Consider the following 14,636-nt stretch of genomic DNA (forward strand, 5'->3'; position numbering starts at 1 on the left):
TGTTGCTTATTTTTCTGCCCTGCTAGTGCTCTGCAGCAGCCTCCTTTAAGCCCTCCTCCTCTGTGTCAGTTTAAATGATAATGTCTTAATCAGTTTTGTGTTTGCATATAGGATAATAGTTTTCACTTAGATGGAAAGAGGGAAATATAATATGATGTTTGACCTGAATTTCTTGCCAACCCCCTGCCCCGGCCTCTTTCTCATGTATTTAATTTTCTCAGCCATTGGAGGATCACTACTGGCCACTATTCCTCTGCATTCAACCTGACCTATACATGGGTAGACTTAAATGTAGAATCTAAATCTAGTCCATTCCCAAGAGGAATGAAGGAACACAGGCCAATTGCTTGTTGCTACATTTGAACCACTGAGTACACAAACTTCTGCAGAATCCATGAACTCTCATAAATTCTTTGGCTTTACAACTACAGTTATTTTCTGCGCTGCTATTTTCTGGCATTCTATTTTTTGTTGTGATTAATTATTTAGTTTCTACATCAGATCATACGTACATGCTATTTTTAGCATTCATATTTTTGTTAAGCTATTAATTATTTAAGTCTGTTAAATGATTTCCTATATCCTTCCTATAAATATTATTTTTCATAGCTTAGCTACCCAGCAATTTTACCAGGAGTTTTAAATAGCAAAAGAAAACCAAGCATGGATCTCTTAAAATCTGAGAGTATCTTATGGTAAATCTTCACTTTTCCCATTATTTTGTACTCTATAAAAACAACAATGTGGTATCCTAGAAATACCTGGCCATCATAGTCAGGGTTGGAAGGGACCACAAGGATCATCTAGTTCCAACCCCCCTGCCATGGGCAGGGACACCCCACACTAGATCAGCCTGGCCAGAGCCTCATCCAGCCTGGGCTTAAACAACTCCAGGGACAGGGCCTCAACCACCTCCCTGGACAACCTATTCCAGGGTTTCACCACTCTCATGGGGAAGAACTTCCTCCTCACCTCCAGCCTGAATGTCCCCACCTCCAGCTTCATTCCATTCCCCCTAGTCCTATCACTACCTGAGATCCTGAGAAGTCCCTCCCCAGCCTTCTTGTAGGCCCCCTTCAGATGACCACCCTCCACAGAGCTTCCCTGTGGAGCATCACATGGGAGATGGGAGGTGTCTTCTAAGAAAGAAAGTCAGAGGAAAAAGCTTCTGAGCAGCTGTGCAGCTCTCAGTAAGAAGATCTTTGGGCAACCTCAGTTCTCTGTGTCACAAATTTTTTGATGAGGACCTAGAAATGAGACAGTAACATGCTTTGGCATGTAGATCTGTTAGCATTTGTCTCCACAGTTTACTGGTTAATTTCAGGCAAAACATAAGAGGGGGAAATGCATCCAGTAGAGCTGAAAGCCTAAAAAATGAAAAGAGGTAACTGTTTGGAAACATCTCTACTGAGACACCAGAAAACCTACTCAGGAGGGCCCTTCTGCAAACACAGGAAATGTTTCAGCTGGAGTCTGTACTCAAACACAAGATACAAAGACAACCAGCAACAGAACAAGGGGGAACAGTCTGAAGTTGTGCCAGGGGAGCTTCAGGCTGGATATTAGGCAGAAGTTCTTCACAGAGAGATTTGCCATTGGAATGGGCTGTCCGGGGAGGTGGTGGAGTCACCATCCTTGGAAATCTTCAAGAAAAGACTGGGTGAGGCACTTAGTGCCATGGTCGAGTAGATTGGATAGGGCTGCATGATGGGTTAGACTGGATGAGCTTGGGCGTCTCTTCCAACCTGGTTGATTCTATGATTCTATTCTAAATCATAGAATCATAGAATTGTAAAATTATTTGGTTTAGAAGGGACCTCCAAAGGTCAGCAGGGACACTCTCCACTAGATCAGGCTGCTCGGAGCCTTATCGAGCCTGGCCTTGAAGATCTTCAGGCATGGGAACTTAACTACCTCTCTGGGGAAAACCTTTTGCAGCATACCACCACTCTGATAGTTTTTCCTAACATCCAAACTAAATCTGATCTTCATTAATTTATAACCATTGCCCCTCATGCTATCACTACAGGCCTTTGTAAGTCCCTCTCCAGCCTTCTTGTAGATCCCCTTCAGGTTCTGGGAGGTTGCTATCAGGTCTCCCCAGAGCTTTCTGTTCTCTAGGCTGAACAATCCCAGCTCCCTCAGCTTGTTCTTGTAGCAGAGGTGTTGCAGCCCACTGACCATTTTCATGGCCCTCCCACTCCATAAGTTCCACATCCTTCCTGTGTTGAGCGCTCCAGAGCTGGACACAGTACTCCAGTTAGATCTTACGGGAGCAGAATAAAGCAGACTTGATTAGTTACAGAATAACTTTGCACAGCTCAGTGATTAGCCACTGGGAGCAGCCTATGATCTTCACTGGATCTAGGGCCTGTAGGCAGGCAGTCCAGATGAGTGAAAATACAACTTTCCTTCACAAAATCTTGTGCTTCACCACATGCCAGTGTGCAGTTCATCTGGAAATATTTGCAAGCTGGAAGGGTTTCTCAAAAATTTATAAACCATTATTATTTTGATCATTTTATTGCTTCTTCTACTCTTGGTTTACTAGGCATGCTATTAAGAAAAGGAAAGAATAGGATCCTGTCATAAAAGCCATCCACAGAAATTGGGAAAATATCATCTCTGTCAACTACTTATATCATCATGCAGAATTAATTAAAGCTTTACTCATTAGGGCTGCCTTCTAAAGAGTGATTAAAATCTATATATACTTTATTCATTTCTGTAGGGTTTCCTAAAATGGGAATGAAGTAATTATGAAATAAGAAGCAGTGAAGAAGATATTAATTGATAACCAAAACGAAGAGGCTCATAAATGTATCATGAGTTCAGAATTTTTCAGATGCTGCCTGAAAACAGAGGTCAAAGACAGCAGTGGGTGCATAAATCGTGATTTTAAAATTCTCGTTAGTGAACACATCTAAGTTAAAATTCAGATAAGGTCTTTAAATACCTAATAACACCCTCTTAATGCATCTAGTGCATTAAGGATAAATGTGTTTTCATTTTGTGGTTGGCAGGAATATAGAATATCATTAGATAGTGAGGCATCCAATGAGGAATCTCTGAGCCTTGAGTCTTCCAAGAATGAAGTGAGAATCCATCTGTTTTCTCATGTTTGGTGGTGATGCTGTTGTGATGAATCAAAATAGTTTGTGATAGAAAAGCAGAGTGAGAAGATTTATGGTTGCAGCTGGTGTCAAAACTTATTTACTTTCTTTGCTGGTGTTTACTCTGTGGCTTTTAAGATAGCTCTTAAATGGTTCACTTCCTATTTAATGTTCTCACCAGACAAACCTGAACAAGACGATCCACTAGATACTGTCTCATTTTACAAAAGTACTTTTTTCTTGAACTGCATAGCAAATGGTTTCACTAAACCAGCTAAATCGACCCCTTAGGTCCAATGACCAAATTTAATAACTGTTCATCTTTGCTAAAGTACAGTGTTTAATGATCTCATTCATTAATACATCAGTGGTTGCTTTGGCTGATTAAATTTCTTCTATCATTTTGACAGTATGATCTAAATGTAAAGTACAAATATTCCATGTAAAAATGAAACATTTTATTCTGGGCCAATGTCATAGATTATTTCTTAGCACACTTCAGTAGCCCACCAGAGGAGCTCATGGTAGAAGCCTTTCAGAATTTCTCTCCAGTGTGATATACTCATCTTTATACTTGGGAGCCAGAAACACTTGCGTAGAGTTGTAGTCCAGGAAGGAGTGTATGTATTTGTCCCTGGCATAAAGCATTCTCAGAAAGTGTTATTGGATTTGCATAAAGCCAAGTCATATCAGGCAATGTTAGTGTGCATTTGTAGACTCACTTTTCTTAGTAGCCTGTGGAGTCCATCATTGTGAGCAGCAATGATGCTAGTGAGGTTTACCTTCCTAAGGTACCAACTCATGCTTTATCATCTTTTCATGATTATTTCACACAGGAAGAATAATAAAAGCAATTCCTTTCCCTTGAAATGACACTATGATAATCATGCTATCTTCAACATCCTATTCTAATTGCTTTAATCCTTTGTTTTCCTTTTATGAAGGCTAGTCATAATATTGACTGAAAAATACCTTTTTTAGGCCCTTTGAGTTCAGCCATTAAGTAGCTTGCATCTGCCATCTTATTGTCCTTACACTAAACAGTTCAACCACTCATTTCTCATCACAGATCTGTGGTCTACATTAAATGAGAAAGCCTCACAGAAATTCACTATTAAAGAAATTTTAAATGCCCTCCTTTACAGGCTCAAGGGACTGTGCTGCTGAAACAAGGGTGATAATAAAAGTAGAACTGTTCAGTCATATTCCTGAGCTATTTCAGCGTGTTTCACTTCTAAAGGGGCAAAGGAGACCCACACCTTTACAACCAAATGGAGAGGAGGACAACTAATTGCTTTCTTTTCTCCATTACTCTAGTTAAGCATATCAGACAAATTATCTTTGTTAAATTCTACTATACAAGTTTTCATTAAAGGCTGGTGAGTTGTAAAAGACAATGAGCTTTGTAGTCTATAGCTAGGTGTCAAAATCTAGATCAAATAGTCTACGGTGTTGTCTTCCTAAATCTGGTGGCACAAAACACTGAACAAGTTATTAACTTGAAATAAAATTGAGAAGCAAATGTTAATGAGAAACAAAAATGTAAAAGTCTTCTCTGTATACTTTTACTTTTTAATCATTTATGTAAAAAGAAAAATCCTGTGGTTTTACCTAGAGAGCAATACAGACACAACTCAAAGGTCATTGAGAAAATAATTTTGTTTTACTGCAGCATCATTTCTGATTCTATTGGCAATCTTAAGACTATGTCATGTCCTCAAAACCAGAAGAGCAGTTAAAGTAGTTGCAAAGGAAGACAAAAGCTCTACTAAATATAGAAAATGTTTCTTTTGCTGGATATTATAGTTTTGGCCATGCAAGATTGAAACGTGGTTTAGAACAAGGAAACTCGTATGATTGCACATCATACAGCGGGTTCTGGGGATTATATAGCAACATTTAATTTCCACAGTAATGATTCTGTATTGACAGTAGTGATTAAAAATGAAAACAAAAATAGTATCTGAGCAAAAACTTATCACAGTATATTAGAGATTAGAAGGGGCATCAAGAGATTTTTGGCTCCAATTCCCCTGCCAAAGCAGGATTATGTAGGGTAGTCCACACAGGAATGCATCCAGGTGGGCTCTGAAAGTCTCCAGAGAAGGAGACTCCACAACCTCTCTGGGCAGCCTGTTCCAGAGCTCCATCACTCTCACTGTAAAAATGTTTCTCCTCAAATTGAGGTGAAATCTTCTATGTTCAAGCTTGAACCTGTTGTTCCTTGTCTTATTACTGTGCACCACTGAAAAGAGCTTGACACCCACCCCTCAGATATTTATACACAATGATGAGATCCCCTCTCAGTCTTCTCTTCTCAAGACTAAATAGCCCAAGGACTCTCATTCTCTCTTCCTAAGGGAGATGCTCAAGTCCCCTGTTTTATGTATTCCCAAAATACACTGAAACCAATATGATATAAAGCCCTGTTCAGAGCTTGTCGACAGTAAAGACTCAACACATGAAAAATATCTAGATGAGCTCATTAAGGTGTGGATGGGTGCATTTCCATAGAAATAATCTAGAAAAGATTTACACTTGGCATTCATTTTTCTCTATGTATGCCCAAAGAGACTAGACAAAGGAAAATATTTTAACAGATAACTTTAATGCAAATAGTATTTTGAAGGCTGATTGCTTTTATTCCATACGAGGCAATCTTGGTTATTTTTTCCAGAACTTCCTGCATAGTCCTACCCATTTAATGTATTAATTTACAGAAAGAGTGATTGCGCTATGGAATGGGTTGCCCAGGGAGGTGGGGGAGTCGCCGTCATTGAAGGTGTTCAGAAGGAGACTTGACGGGGTGCTTGGTGCCATGGGTTAGCTGTTTGGGTGGGTTGGATTGGTTGATGGATTGGACACGATGATCTTGAAGGTCTCTTCCAACCTGGTTTGGTTTATTCTAATTCTAATTATTCTAATTAATTTCCTGAAAAATTAGCTTCTTGCTAGTGTCATCCATAGCAAATGAAGAACATAAACAAAAGGTCTTTCAACACTGCATCCTTTGTGATCATACACCTGAAACACTGATACAACTGAAGTATTTTTGTGGTTTGGGGCCGGTGCTTTGTTTTGTTTTGTGCTGGGTTTTTTTTGTTTGTTTGGTTTACCCTCCTTGCAGATAAGCAGCTTGTAATTGATTTTTCAGAAGTTGTGAACAGAAATTTACTTACAGTTACCGAGGTGCAACAAGCTGATGCCACTATGCTGAGTTGTGCAAGGAATTGTACTTTTCATCTGCTTTGTACAAGTACTTGGTTCTCCTTTTGTGCCTGGTGATAAAATGAACACAGAACAGTAAGAAAAGAGCTGCTGAAGAAAATGCCTTCTCAGAGTAGATAATTAGACAGGGTGGTGATCACAAAATGTTGCTGTTCCTGGGATTTTCTGTTTGATGCTTAGCTATTATGAATTAACAAAATATATGATGTGTTTGTCACTGTGGCAGTCATTTGGAAAGCTGAAGTGTTTGACAGCAGTCTATATCTCCTAGCACAAGAGTGTCTTTTGCCTCTGTCACTGTTAGCACCTTCTGTTTCTTCTAACTGCATTCCAAACAGCATTGGAACTTCTTTGTGCATAGTTAAGCAGTAAAACAGCTTTATATTGTAGCTATAAGATTCAGTGAGCAGAAGATCCAGTTAAAGGAATTGTTTGTTCTCCAGAAGATTCTTTTCTTCTTTAAATACCATTCCTATTTATAAAGGTGGAAAGAGAAAGTTCACAAGTAGTCTGAATTATGGAGGCACACAGGGGAAGACTCTAGCCATTGTGAGAACTGTTCTCTGTACCTGGACAGAGTATGTCTGCCTCTAACTTTTAGCAGTCTTGTCCACAGAAACACTGCCAGATCAAGTTTCTTCTCACAGACATGAGGAGCTGTGAATTTGTGAGGTTGCTTGTGTGTCTCTGTTCGTATGCTGCAGAGGGGCAAGGAAAGCAAGGACTATCAGAATTTCTCCTTTACTGCATTAGATCTGATTCTGTTGCTGTACTTGATTTGAGAGGAGAAAAGTCTATTGCAGGCTCAATCGCCCTGTCACATTTTCTCTGTATCAATCTAAGAAATGACAAAAAGAGCAACATGTGAGCAAAGGATACAAACAATTTACTTTTTTTCTCAGGCATTTATTTCATATCCTTAATCAAAGATCAGGAGATCCACAAAAATCTGTGACCTTAACTGCCTTTAATACAGTCATTAAGCACTTTTAATAATGAATAACCTTTGTGAGTTTTTTAACATTCTTCACAGTTGTCAGCTTTTCTTTCAATTTTTTATGAAATCTGCAGGTTTTATTGAGACAGTAATTAGCAGGTTTTCATGGTAAACTGTAGGTCCAGTGTTGTCATAGTTGTCTTCTTCCCTGTGTACGTATTAGAAACATGAATGAGAGCTTTTCCTTGAGATAAGCAGCTTTTGTTTTATTTATGTATAAATAGATATGTACTTGCTGATGTCTGGAAGACTCACTGCAGTTGCCTTCCACTAAGGTGCTGCCTTAGAATAAGTCTAATAATACACATACATTGATGTACATGCATCTATTCCAGTTAGACTTTTCCTCTTAATGGCAGAAAATGGCATTGAACTTTTCTGTGTCTGCTTGGAAAGAAAAGTCTTATTGGAAGTTACAGTTCAAACACCCTCATTTTAATCTGAAGTTATTTTATTGCTCTTTTTTAAAATATTATTTATGCTGTGTAATTTACTAGTTCACTGTTATAAAAAACACAGAAAACTTCTGTTGTTCTTAGACATCTGTCAACCCCCTGCCTGTGTTAGAAAGTATTTCTTCTCTGACCACAACAGTAGGATTTATCTGTTGTTCCATTTTATAACCTCTCCTATGGAGAGATTTTTATTAACTTATGTTTGTGTCCTGTAAACAGCAGTGCTTTTATTGTGCCTGGGAAGAAATATATTGAGACTGTGCACAGAAAATAAATAACCATATAAAACCAGCTTTATGATCACTGGATCATCAAAAAGCTGGTTCTGATTTTTGCTTTCCACTATGCCTCCTTACTTGATTGTTCTGCCATTTTGAATCACCTGGTAAGTTGCACCAATTTTCACAGCTCTCTTGCTTCCTCCCACAGTGCCCCCTCGATTTGTGGTCCAGCCTACCGACCAGGATGGGATCTATGGAAAAGCTGTAATTCTCAACTGCTCTGCAGAAGGTTACCCTGTTCCTACCATAGTCTGGAAGTACTCAAAAGGTAGGATTTCTCTGCTGATCACTGGGAACAGATTAATTCTGGTTTTGTAACAGCTTGTTCAGCATTGTTGGAGCCTGACAGAGTGCAATAAGAGCAGTATCAGTCATGTTTATGCTGGTATTGTGTCATTTCCCTAAGCACATACTGCTGGCCATAGTTGTAGCAATGTTGAGCAGGCAGGATTTTTGCCCTGCCTTGGAGACATCCTGAAGCTCTGAACATGTGCCTGTGTTGGGTATGGCTGAGTAGCTAATGAATGATGAACAATGATAAAATGGATGGCTGAGAGAAAAGAGATACTGTTTTAATTGTAACAACCTTAGAACAAGGGTCACTGGCAGCATTTGGCTGACTTTTTTCTCTCTTCAAAATTCATGATAACATGGTCAATCATATCTTTTCAGCAAAGATAAAAGGTCAGGTAGCATTAGCATAACCAGTAATTCAGTATGCACTTTACATAATGCGTTAACATTTTCTTCTCATGTAACAGGGCATTAAAACTGACCCCACTTGACCCATTGTAACCATGTAAAACTGACTGCTTTTTAATTAAAACATGCTACTTCCTTGATTGCATCTTCTGGCCAGTTTTCTTCTGGTAGGTTTTAGCAAGAAACCAAACTCCCCAAACTCTATATTCAATCTAAAGGAATTAACTCTTAAAAAAGTAAAACTAGATGCTGTCGAAAAGAAATGACCTCTGACATTTTTTGTTTCCTTTGGTTCTAAGTCCAAATTATGAGTGAGGGAAGAGAAATGCTCACATTAAAGACTTCTTTGGCTTTTATTGATAAAATCTTGGGAAAATGCACTCCAGATTCCATTAATCTCAATGGTGTAAGGGATTTTAATTATGGCTATAGGTCACAAAAATATAATTCTCTTTTGTTGTGTTTATGTGCCTAAGGAGGAGGCCAAGTCAAACTAGCTGTTTAATTAGTTGTAAAGACATAAGCATCTCATCTTCACAAAGAAGGAAGGAGTAGTGGTTTGATTTTAGTGATGCTCTACCAAGTGACTGAACTTAAGAGCTCCGAAGTTTTTAAGTCAAAGAATATTTTAGTGGATATGTGATGCAGGTAAAGCCATCAAACTTTGGGCAGAATAACTGTAGTTGAAAAGGTCAGCAGCTTTACAAAAGCTTTATTTTGACAGTGGATGACTGCAACTTCAAAACATAGTCTAACTAAGGTGCTGCACAGGTTTATGGGTTATATGACACATCTTCTTTTGATAAGATATATTATGTGATTGGTTTATGTGATGGGTTAGCGCCCATCTAAGCACAGTTTGTGCCAAATTATGAAATAATACCCAAGGTGAACTCAGCAGGATTAAAGCAGTTAAATCATAGTTCATCTGTAGGTACCACAATATCATAGTAAGGGCATCTGTGTACTTGCAGACAAGTTGTGTCATTGGCTTTTCATGTCAGTGAAAAATGGAAAAAGAATGTTCATTTTTTTGTACATAGGGATAGACAAGTAATGGAAATGGACTTGCTGTCTCTGAAATATAATGGCAGTGATCCATACAGATCTGCATAATCAGCAGGAATCTCTTGATTTAAGACCTTCAGAGGTAATGGACATACTGTGAAGCACAGGACTGTTCCATCTGACTGTATGAGGAAACACTTTTTTACAGTGACTGAGGACTGGCACGTGGTGCCCAGAGAGGCTGCAGAGTCTCATACTTGAAGATATTCAAAAGCCATTTGGCCATGGTTTTACTTGAGCAAAGAGGTTGAATCTTCTGACCTCCTGAAGGCCCTTCCAACCTCACCCAATCTGTGACACTGTGATTCAGGACTGAGTAGTCCTTTTGCTGATTCATCCATACACCTGTGTGTGTGAAGCTGCTGCCACCGCTGTCACTTTGGCTATGGTAGCAGTAACAGTGCATGTGAAGAGTAAGAAGCCTTTGCAAACTGTTGTGCAAAATTTTTCCCAGTTGTAGCTATCTTCAGGAGTATCAGCCCTTTCCTTCTGTGAACACCAAATTGTCTTCAGAATTTGTCATCTGACGAAATGTAAGAAGTTAGTCCTTGCATCTGTCTAGTTGGGCAATCAATTGCATACAGGTAGAGTTAGCAAAGCATAAATGTGCCTGCCAACTGCATGGCAGAAAAAATGGCTTATTAAAGTCAAGAAAATAGACAGAGGAGGAAGTTGGTTGTGCATATGACAAAAAGAGTTGGAAAATCAACAATGGCAGCTGATTGTTGTGAAGACATTATCCCTTTAACACTTCAAAATTCACAATATCAGCCACCAGACCTTCCATGTAGCTGTACGTCCCTGAAGCAAACACTTCTAGGACTAGAAGGATTTTTAGTATGCATGTCTGTCTGTTTTAATATTCTAGATGTTGCCTTCATAGCTTGTCATGGTTTGCTATTTTGTGTGAAATCATTCTCCATAATATTTATTCATTGTATTTCCTCCTGGACTGACTCAGCCAACTTCATACAGTAATCAATGCTGACAGATATTAACTTTGTGTACACAAAGTGGCCTAAGAGAATTCCATTGAAGAAGACTACTTTAAATTTATGAAAAATCTTATTTCCTGATGCCAAAGTAGATTGTAAAACCTTTTGTTACAAGAAGCATATCTTGGTATATACTTAGAGAGCCCCTAATGCTAGAGCAACCTGAACTTGTGGTGGGCCTCTAGGCAGTAGATCATGGTGACAGTATGTCAGTGTCCTGTTCCCTATTACCTAAATCCCCCACTATCTATTTCCAAGAAAAAAAGTAGGTTCTTTCTTAAATTCAAGGGTGATACAGAAACCTCTGGCTTCCTGATATTTTTTGGACCTTGAATTTTTACATTACTGCCAAACATAGCACCTTGTGCCTAAGTAGTGGTCTGTTTCTTTCTTTGTGTTGCTTGTTTGGGGTTTGTGTTCGTTAATTGTTTGGGGGGGGTTGTATGTTTTATTTTGTTTCTTAAACAGTGCAAATAAATACTGGCTTCCAACACGGCATAAGAGAAATTTAAAGTCTCATCATTGAGTCAGCTGCAGAAGAAAACAAGCAACACAGTCACTGATGTGGTTTTCCACGTTACCCAAAGTTTCACAAACAAGGTTCTAGAGGTCCCTTGTGTATGCCATATTTACTGCAACAGATATCCCTCTTCATCATAAGAAATTCATTAGGTGTATGCATTAGGGATGCATACTCGTATGACTGTTCAGCTGTAATTGTCAATAATTTATCAGCCTCTAAATGTACAACAAATGTGCCTTTTTACCCATAAGCAGTCTGAAAATCTTCATTTTCCCTCTCCCCTTTCCTTGTTCTTCCACTCCTGCTTCATGTTTGTTTTTTTTCTCCTTTACCTTTAACATGGGAAAATTATTGCTACTACTGCACTCCAAAAGTGTTTGTGCTTTCCATTTAATGAACTCAGTTTTGTCAGAGAACTGTTCTGTTGCTTCTGATGATGTCAGAAGCCATTTGTGTTTTAACTGAATTGAGTCTCTAAGAACAGGAAGCTATAGATAGTTTCTACCTTATTTAAACCAAGCCAACCAACCAAAAAACCCCAAACAACAACTCCCCCTGAAATGCTCTTTCCTTAATAACTTATTTCTATGTGGTCCTGCTTCAGGTGCCGGGGTTCCTCAGTTCCAGCCCATTGCATTGAACGGTCGTATCCAGCTTCTCATAAATGGCTCCTTGCTGATTAAACATGTGCTGGAAGAAGACAGTGGATACTACCTCTGCAAGGTCAGCAATGATGTGGGAGCAGACGTCAGCAAGTCCATGTACCTCACTGTTAAAAGTAAGAACTAAAACACTTCTCTGGGATCCATTGAGTGCAAAAAGGCTTGTCTCTTGCATCCTTAGTTTGGAGTACAGAAAGGTTGGGAGGGAGGGGAGTGGTTGGGTTTGTTTGTTTTAATTTAATGTGGATTTTCAGATGCATGTGGTAGCACATGGAAGTTAATAAGGTTAATAAAAACCATTGTTTAGTAAAGGAAGAAAAGAGGGCTTATAAATGACATGGATTAACTTCTCATTTAAAAAAAAATGTGTATCATGTCTTGGAGCTGCAGCTGAGTAATGTAGGGGAAGTAAAACATATTCTTTAGTCAGGGGTGAAAAAACCCCAACTAAGAAGAAATACCCATAGCAACTGTTACAAATCTAAGGATTTGAAGAAAATAGGAATTTTAAAGTCTCTTAATCAGTTCTCAGAGTGCTATAGATAGATACTATAGGTACGATTACAGCAGATACCACAAGATGCTCTAACATACTCTAAGATAGAGATACAGTCACAGAAGTCATTTTGACGTATCCACTGGCAGGAAACTTTTAGAAAATGCACCTAATTCTGTTGAATCAGGAGTACAAACAAAACCTCATCCTGTCTGTAGTTTCTAGGCATAAGAGACAAAAAAATTACAGCTTTTAGGTTCATTAGTTGTAACTCCTTCAAACATGAATGTAGCTGGGAACATAGAGGAAATAAATAAATTATTTTAAACCCCCCAGAAACTCTACAGATAATATAATTCCTGACTAGAGAAAAATGCTTCAGCATGCCAGATGTTTCTGGATGACCCGTTAGGCCAGTACTGAAGGAGGTCACCAATCCATGCACTTTCATGTTTGTAGGATTTGATTGATTTGATTTATTTTTTCTTTTTTTTTTTTCCTGAAAGGAAGGAAAATAAATCAAACTTGCTTTCAATTGGAGAGCTGTACTTTAGACAATTAGACTCTAGGTTTAGGGGTGGCGTTTGTTGTAATAGCAGAGAATGAATAACTAAGGTCTGAGAAATTTTGCTGGAATTGCAAGCCCCAGCACCTCAGTTGTCCTCTCCACTCTGATTTACCAAAGTGACTCTGTCTTCTGAAAAAGTAACATGATATCACAACCTCCCAAACAAGTATATTATTTGCATACATTTTCTGTGGATCAGTAGAAGACCCAGCTCCCCCAGTTTCCATAACAATCCATTTTTGGGCCAATCTTCAACTGTAGTAGCAATACACTACTGTAATATGCTACAGAAAACCAGCTTTCCTCTGGGTGGCAGCTATGTACACTGTCTGTCTGATCACTGCATGCAGTTTCATGTGTGATAAAAGAGCATCCCTTATCAAATAAGAGCAGGAGCTTCCCTGGAGAGTCAGTTGCTGTTTGAATCTAATGAAAAGCCCTCCAGCTCTGCGATAGCAGGCAAGCACGTCTGTACACCCTCACACACCCACACTAACACACGTGCTGCTCCCAGCAAGGCCGTCAGAGCAAACACTGTTAGCATGGTGTTCCATGCAGGGAAGAGGCAGAGCTTTAGCTTTAACCAAGCACACATTAAAGACAAGCTGCTTTGGAAAATTGTGTGATGGTGGCTTGCAGGTGTAGCTGGACCTCCTTTTCTGATGGAGTGGTTATGATGCACGTAATGCTTGTACCTCGTCAGGAGGAGTGACTCCAGAGTGAGGTTTTGAGCCTGCCATTATTCTCTCTGCTATAGTCATTCACTGCTTTCTTATCCCCATGGTTATTTTGACTCCTTTTCCTTCTCCCCCACAATCCTGTTTCTGGACCCTCATCCTTAGATATCACCCTATGACTACATTAAAATCAGAGGCAGAAGGTAAGACCTGGCCCAGGTGGTTGTTTCTGTGTGGCGAAGTTGGCAAGTAACAAAGAGCTTTCCAAAACATAAACAAAGATTAGGTTCAATACATTTTATTGTGCCTCCATTGTGACAAAATGGCTTCCCACCTTCCTGCAGTCGTTATGTGGGTTGTCCATGAACAGCAGCTCAAATCATGTGATGAAAAAGTTGACTGGCTTAGCTGGATTTTGTCACTGATTGTAAATCTACAATGCTTTTCAGAAAGACATGTCAGCAGCCCTTTTTCCTCCCTCAATTCTTAACTGGCCCTTGTACCACAGATACTTCTTATATGAAGATGCTAACTCTTGATAGCATAACTGTGAAATTAATTTTAAAATAATTTTATGCCCAGGGGGTTGTTTTCTTCCATGTCTGGTGAAAGTTTCCACTTACTCTGTTAGTAGCATTTCTGGATCCATTTTTGCCTATGGTTCTGCGACAAACCTCTTAAATGAGACTGGATGTTTCACTCATCTAGAATTTATAGTGTCACCTATATCTAAAGAGAAAAACTGTTGACTGTTGATGTCAAAAGAGGGTAGACAAGGTTTTGGTTTGATAATTTAGGAATGGACAAAATAAACAGAGACCTAACATACTTACATGACTTACTACTTCTAGAACAGACAGACTTATTTTTA

General features: G+C 39.0%; 1 protein-coding gene across 5 annotated transcripts in view; it reads left to right on the forward strand.

Annotated features, from left to right (window-relative positions):
* DSCAM (DS cell adhesion molecule) overlaps positions 1-14,636 on the forward strand; it is a 491,025-nt gene that overhangs the window by 314,570 nt on the left and 161,819 nt on the right. For 4 of the 5 annotated variants that reach the window (XM_068155247.1, XM_068155248.1, XM_068155249.1 and 1 more), the window contains exons 10-11: positions 8,223-8,342; positions 11,967-12,140. In XM_068155247.1, the coding sequence (XP_068011348.1) occupies positions 8,223-8,342; positions 11,967-12,140 (294 nt within the window). The remainder of the gene's footprint in view (positions 1-8,222; positions 8,343-11,966; positions 12,141-14,636) is intronic. The other variant, XM_068155251.1, reaches the window with a different exon arrangement.

Source organism: Melanerpes formicivorus, unplaced genomic scaffold (genome assembly GCF_026170545.1).
Source record: "Melanerpes formicivorus ecotype bairdi unplaced genomic scaffold, bMelFor1.0.p_v2 SCAF_30, whole genome shotgun sequence".
NCBI classification, from domain to species: domain Eukaryota; kingdom Metazoa; phylum Chordata; class Aves; order Piciformes; family Picidae; genus Melanerpes; species Melanerpes formicivorus.